At 36.1% G+C, this 7,379-nt stretch overlaps 1 protein-coding gene across 1 annotated transcript; it reads right to left on the reverse strand.

The window, feature by feature from the left end:
- Positions 1–510: 510 nt before the first annotated feature.
- On the reverse strand, positions 511–1,107 carry LOC133833903 (putative invertase inhibitor). Its single transcript, XM_062263501.1, has one exon. It carries the CDS (start codon positions 1,088–1,090, stop codon positions 512–514), a length of 579 nt encoding a protein of 192 aa, XP_062119485.1. The 5' UTR covers positions 1,091–1,107; the 3' UTR covers position 511.
- Positions 1,108–7,379: the final 6,272 nt, after the last annotated feature.

The following is a 7,379-nucleotide window of genomic DNA, read 5'->3' on the forward strand; positions in this document are numbered from 1 at the left end:
AAGAGCTTTAAAAACATAGATTTTTTATATGTTGTTTTTCTATAAATCATATTGTTATTGAATATGTATAATGCTTAGTAAATGTTGGTTCAAGCATATGTAATCATATTAAATTATATTCCCATGACAACAATTTTTGGTAGTGATGAATTCTTAATTTTTACTAATGCAAGTTTTTTTTTTGTCGCATTTTACTAATACAAGTTCTAAATATATAAATAATGGCATACTCACTTTTCTTTTATTTGTGCTCACTTTCTTTCCAAAGATCAAAACAAATAAAACATATATACTTGTTTTTTCACCTTCCTTTTGATAAAATTATGAAGCATATACACACTCTCACTCATTTAATCATACATTAATTTGTTATGCTTTCATCACTCTTGGTTTCTACTCATGATACAAATTAAAATGATCAAGGTACTTCAAATAGGGACAATATTAAACAACTGAAATAGATATGAATAGTTTATAGTTTATTGAACTCAATGAAATTGAAATTTGCAGCCTATAAACCAAGATGACCATCCATATTGTTAAAAGCAAGAGAAACGACAGTGTGCTGAAAGAATACTTGATTCTCCTTAGTTATAGGGGAAACTTCACCTTGTCTCTCAATGAACCCATCTTCACAAGTGGAAGGAGCATCCATTGCAGAGCTAATTTCCACATTAGCTGTCTTAAAGTCCTTGACTCGAATGGCATGTTTTGCTTCACGCAAAGACGAAATAGCGTCGGAGTAGATCTTCAAGCAGTCCTTCAGGCAGCCCTCGGTGTAGTTATTCTTCATCACTTTTACTTTTGACCTCAAAACATTAGAAATGGTGGAAGCAACTTTGGTGGCATTGCATATGGCCAAGTCAATAGAGGCAAGGGCTAGTTCTTCAATGGTTTTAGCCTTGTTGGCCTTGGAATTGACCCCTACGATTTTGATGCAAATATTATAGCTCAAATTTGGATCATCATTGGTAGCTTTCTTGCATGATTGTTTGATTAGGTCAGAACAACCAAGAGTGCAACTTTGAAGAGAAGAGAAAATAATGCATATTGTGAAAAGGAAAAATGAAAAGAAGGGAAATGATCCCATTATGATGAATTCCCTTCTTTTCTTTATTTTTATGTAGTACTAAGGGGTGATCAGCGGAATTAATATGAAAAAATATGAGGTCTTTTATAATGTTGTGCACTGTTTTATTAGTAGAATTCTGGTAAATCCAACTCAGTTTTTATTTTATTTTTTATCCAATACGCTCTAATATATGTATATAAATATTTATCGTGAAAGTATGAACATATTGTTAGAGACGTTTTTTTTGTGGTGGATTTTGAGAAATGGTCTTTGAATGACACGAATATACTATTGTTATAACCTTACAAATATAGAAAAAAAATTGATTATATATATATATATAAAAAAGTATTGGTGCCTAACAATTGAAACTTTTTGTTACTGCCATGAGGTAGAGATAAATTGTCATTAACCTTTCACGCTTTAATAAATTCTACACCCCATAACTTTGGATAATAACCAAAAAGGTTTATTTTCTTGTGAAATTAGTTGTACCTGTAACTTGTGATATGTCTAGGATTATATAAGTTATTTGTTCTTATCACTAATAAATTTGCCAAATTAAGATTTATAGAACTTAGAATTGTTTTATTTTGGTGTAATGAATTGAAATTAATATAAGAATGTAAATGATATTGGATTATTTACTTAAACTAAATAATTGGAATGAATTAAAAACTAAATCGATATCTCTTCTATATAAAAAGTGTCTAGATAACATAAATTCTTGGTTTTTTTTATTTTTTTCCTGTTAATTTTAACAAAATATTCTTATATTAAACAGTAGATTGTAAACATGACTTAAACTTAAATAAAATTAAATAAATAATTAATTAAAAAAATTAAAATATGATATTTTTTTTAGATATTTTACAATGATAATTATTTAAAAATAATAAAACCATACATTTTATAACTTAAATAAAATTTAATTAAACTTAATATTATATTAAACATATAATATATAATCTTTTGGTGTCACTGCCCAATTAAAAAACTAAAACAAACATAAAATTAAACAAAAATTAATTAATTAATTAATTAAAATATGATATTTTTAAGATATTTTATAATGATTTATGAAAACCCGTTTTTAGTAATTACCAAATTAATTAAACCACATGAAATAATTAAGGTGTAGAGGAAATTAAATGTTGAAACAGATTTCAGATCTATTGAGACAGAATCCGAACTTGTCAAGACAGAAACTGAACACAATAAAAAGACAGTGCAAAAACAATAAAGAACTCAACGAATTTTTACAAGGTTCAGAAACTCACTACAAGAATTAATGCCATTTGCGGCGTCACTAATAGCGGCGGACCTAGTCCGCCTGTATTATACAGGTTATTAGCGGCGGACTCAAGGGTCCGTCACTAATAATGGGTGATTATTTTAAAAAATATAATAATATCTATTAGCAGCAGACTTACTATTATTAGCGGTGGATAGTCCGCTGCTAATATACCAAATAAAATGCACGGGAAAACGATGGTTTTTTTTTTTAAGATTTATTAGTGGCGGATAATCACCTTTATTAGAAGCGGACTATCCGCTGCTAATAGTATTAGCGGCGGGTATTCACTTTTATTAGCGGCGGACTACCCACCGCTAATACTACTATCAGTGGTGGACAATATTAATAGCGGCGAGCCCAATCTCTACTACTTTTATAGTTTAAAATTTTCATAGCCCTCTTCGTTTCCCCTCTCCGTAGTTCTCTTCTCCTCTCTCACATCTTCTCTTCTCTCTCAGGCAACGACAACGACATCCTCCCTCTCGTCCTCTCGCTCTCCCAATATCACACAATCCCCCTCCCAAGCTTCCATCTCTTGTCTCTTGTGTACCCTTTGCCCCATCTCTCTTACACCTTTGATCCTCCCTTTGTCACCCTCCCTTCAACCTCTCTCTTTCTCTCTCTTTCACACACACACACACAACTTCTTCTCTCTCGGCTTCTCTCTTGGTTACGGTGGGTTTTTCTTCTCTCTTAGTCTTAGATAGGTGGGGTTAATTTGTCTTTGTTTTTTTTGTACCTTGTTTTCCTATTTCGGTTCAGTATTGTGTTCAAGATTTGTTTGTATGTTTGTATGGTTCAGTGGAGCAAGGGAGCAAGGGATCTTAGTGGAGCATTTCTATAAAGCATATTTGGGAAAATACTAGAGGAAGACATGTCATATCTTATTTCTTGATACAGTCCAATTAAGAATTATTTTCTATTTTATTTGATAAATTAAAGGTGAACTAGAGCTTGTGGTGTGTCAACATCTTTTAAAGTTTGTTTGTCAACTGTTTAATATATGTTGGATCTTAATATTGCATTGTTTTGAAAAACTATTTATGAACTGAAAGAAATATGCAAAGATGGAATACTCTGAAATAATCTGTTTTTTAAAATGTGTTTGTGTAATTTTTAAATTGGAAAATTTGTTGGGTTTCATATATCTTCTTATGTGTGTTGTTTGTATTGTGTATGCATAGATATAAATATGTTATTTATTTTATTTTTGGTTTTTGTGTGGGAATTTTGTTTTGCTTCCATTGCTTGGTAGTTTTTCTTCTATTATTTTGAATGCTTGGGAACTGGGTTTCCATGTTGCATTAAGATTTAGTCTCAATTTATTTAAGCACCAAGAATTCTACTGATATATAAAAAATTATATTATTTGAATGCATTTAAGCCCATCAAATAAGAGGTCCATTGCCAAAATATAATTTAATTTTTTAAGATTTGTTAGAAATAAAATTAATAATAAAAAAAAATGTTAGTATTTTTTGAAAAAATTTAAAAATTAATAAATTATGGTTGTTTAATATAAATGTAATTATTATAAATAAATTTAATTTACTTACAATTATTAAATTATATTTATTAATTTGGTAATTATAAATAGAAAAATAATTTTGTTGACCAACGATTTGGCCAACGACACAAAGTCAAATGTACGACAGAAGATAAAACGACAATTAAGAATATAATCCAATGGAAAAGAAGAAAATACCAAGGAATTATAGTGGTTCAGCCCCAAAGGATGGTAATGACCTACGTCCACTTAGTGCTATTATTGATATTGAATCTCAAAACCGTGATCAAAGAACTAGAGTTCTTGAGTTTCACAAACCTTGAAAGAAATACAATGAAACGATGGATAATTGCACTATAGCTCTCTTTCTCTCTCTATCTTAGCAAAGAAATTCAGGGATCAAAAATCCCTTCCTTGAGCTATTTCATGTATATTTATAGGCTCAAGGAGGGTTACATGGGCCAACATGCAATATCTTTCCTTAATAACTACGTATCAAGGTTATAATGAGAGAGTATTCAATGTAATTATTATAAGATTACAATTTTAGAAGTAAATAAAACAAACTATACAACCAGACTGGTCGTATCTTATAATTAAGCCTGACGAAGTGATGTGCTTTTGGTCGATAGCCTAACAGCACTTCTGCCACGTGCCAACCACGTGTGAGAAATCCCTCCCACGTCATCAGCAACCGTTTTTAGGGTAAACATTTGCCCCCCAAGTTTATTTATTGTGACCAGCAATAAGTAAACTTAGGAAACTGACCCTTTGAATACCCCACGAAATCTGTCAAAGCTGCCCATGCTTTCTCGAAAAAGGTGATCAATCATGTCCAATCTAGTCTTTTCAGTTTCCCAATAACTTGTCTGACGGCCATTACACTTCCCCATGCTTTGAAAAGGGTAATTCATGATTACTTCTTCTACTGTGTTGCAGCCACTATAAGTAATACCCCAAATCCACATTTTTACTTGTTACTTTTCACTTGCCATCTCCTCTCCAAGAACTTCGAAGAAATTCTGTCTTCAGAGCCCAGAAATTCCCAGGAACTCTCATCCGGACGCTCGAAAGCTTTCGTGTTCAGACTTCGCACTCAGACTCCGTTCTTCATCTAAGTAAGTTTCACGAACTTCTTAGACATTTGAGTTGCCATGCAAAACTGTTTCATACTTATTTTTATCTCTGAACTTTTGCATATTCTTGGCTAAAACTGTTATGGGGATTGTGTGTATACCAATATATGTTTGATAGGGTAGTAAAGTAATGTTTTGTAGGAGTTAGGAGCCAGTTTGGTAGTCGAGATTGTAGATATAGGGTGTAAAATCGAAGTAAAAATTGGGTTTTTCCCGTCCCTTCAGAGTCGAAAAAGCTTTTTTCTTGAAAAACTTTTTACTTCTGCTTTTCAATCTGTTTTTCAAATTGCTCGTGTAAAACTTAGTGTTTTTGCTAAAATGCTGCTGGCCGTATAAAAGCTTAACTTTTATATGCGAGCAACATTATTCTAACTCTCAACACAGATTTTTAGGCTTTACGTTCTCACCTCCCCCTTTCTCTGATCACAGCTTTTCATGCAAGATCCGTGGGGAGGTGAAAGACCTATTGACGGTGGCTTGCTTGCCCAATTACTGGAAGACAAGGAGCAACCATTGCTGTTGGTACTAGAAATTCCTTTTTCTCGAACCCCACCCAATAGACCTCAGTCAAACCTTCCAGCCATGGGTAGAGTAAAATCCACTGCCCAGAAAAAGAAACCTTCAAACCCTTCTAATCAGCCTGCTCCTCAGGCTGGAGTTCCCTCGACCAGTGGTCGGGAAAGAAATATCCCTGACCCTGACATTCAAACTCACGCTCAGCCTGGAAACGCCATTCAACCAGATGTTGAATGATACGTCGCCCCTGTCAGCCGGGTAACGATCAGGATGATCGCTAATTATATTAAAAAATATGGACTTCCTGGGGTGACACTAGTTCAACCCACTTAGGACCAACGGGCGAACTTTCCTGGAGGCGCTTTCAACACCTGGTCGGGTACCACATCGAGGCAGGAGCAACCCTGCCTCTTCATCCTTTTTTCCAGGGGTGGCCAACTACTTCGGGGTCGCCCCTTTTCAAATAACTCCCAACGGATATAGAATTATTGCTGCACTTTATATCATTTATAGCCATAAGAAATGGCCCGTCCCACACCACATGAGGTCAACTATCTGTTCGACCTAAAATCTAACCCCAACCAAGAAAACACGGGGTTCTTCCACTTCTGTCACCAGGAAACAGGTCGCACTTTCCTGACTGACACCACTTATATCTCGAACATGGGGAAGTACCATCTGGAGTATTTCCTGACGACTGACATGGTCGTGAACAACTTGGCCTTCACACAAGGAGGTAAAGTCTTTGTACCACTGGTCGTTTATCTTTCTTCAATTTTTTGTTGCATTTCCCTTAGAAATTTAGTGCGTTTTAGGCCCATGGTTGCGACTAGACCCTACTCTAGACATGGAGATGTGATCAGCCCTCTTGGCCAGCATGACCGACATAGAGAATAGTGTCAAACAGTTGGTCACAAAGGCCAATATGAGACTGGTCGGCCTTTTGGCCCCTCATCAGGATGTGAGGGAGTCAACAGCGGGGAGTGCCACTGGTGGAGAGGTTCTCGAGCAGCACCCATACGTGTCACAACCCCCTCCGAGGAGGGCAACTAGAGTGAAAATCAGGGAACCCTCCAGCAACCCGCGGGCTGCTGCTCCCCCCGCCTCAACGGGAAAGGGAAAAAAGAAAGCCACCAAACCTCTCGAGCCCCTCGACGAATCTTCAGATGAGAATGGTACTGATCTCTCACTCTTAGATAGTTTGCCAATTCCCTGTCACTTATTTAACGGAGACGACAATTTTAAGTACGCTCCCAATTTTGATTCAGACTTCTTCATGCCAGAGAGTGAGTGTAACAATAGTAGAGTATATAATGTAGCGACTAGTAATGATAGCTCGGGTATTTCACTTACAATTTTCTTTGGTTCTTTTCCTGACATAACATACTTAATCGTTTATACTATCTCACTGTTCATGTATTTTCTTTTCTTACAGACATGGACTCCGAGAATGTGTTCGACATATACAGTGCCCCCGAGGCTCCTGAAGCTCCTTCGAGCAAGAAGAAAACGAGCAAACGGCATCCCAGGGAAAGCAGTAAAGCGCCTCTGGCCAAGAAAACCCGTACTGCAGGCCCTCCGGCAGACGTACCCTCAGCAAATGTAACACCACCTCCTTCTCCTCTCGAGCAGCAAAATCCCCCTGCTCCTGTCGGGTTGACACCTTCTCCACCGACCCCAACCGACCAGACTCACCAGGCTACTTCTGCTTCCATGAGGGGCGACATATCGAGTCGCGCCTTGAGATCGGTCAAAGACAGGGTGGCCAAAATTTTGAAGCACGAACATTGGTGAGAGGCGATGGCTTTGACGGAGACGATGGACGTCAACCAGATCTTAACCCGCACATTG

Source organism: Humulus lupulus, chromosome 5, assembly GCF_963169125.1.
Source record: "Humulus lupulus chromosome 5, drHumLupu1.1, whole genome shotgun sequence".
NCBI lineage: Eukaryota > Viridiplantae > Streptophyta > Magnoliopsida > Rosales > Cannabaceae > Humulus > Humulus lupulus.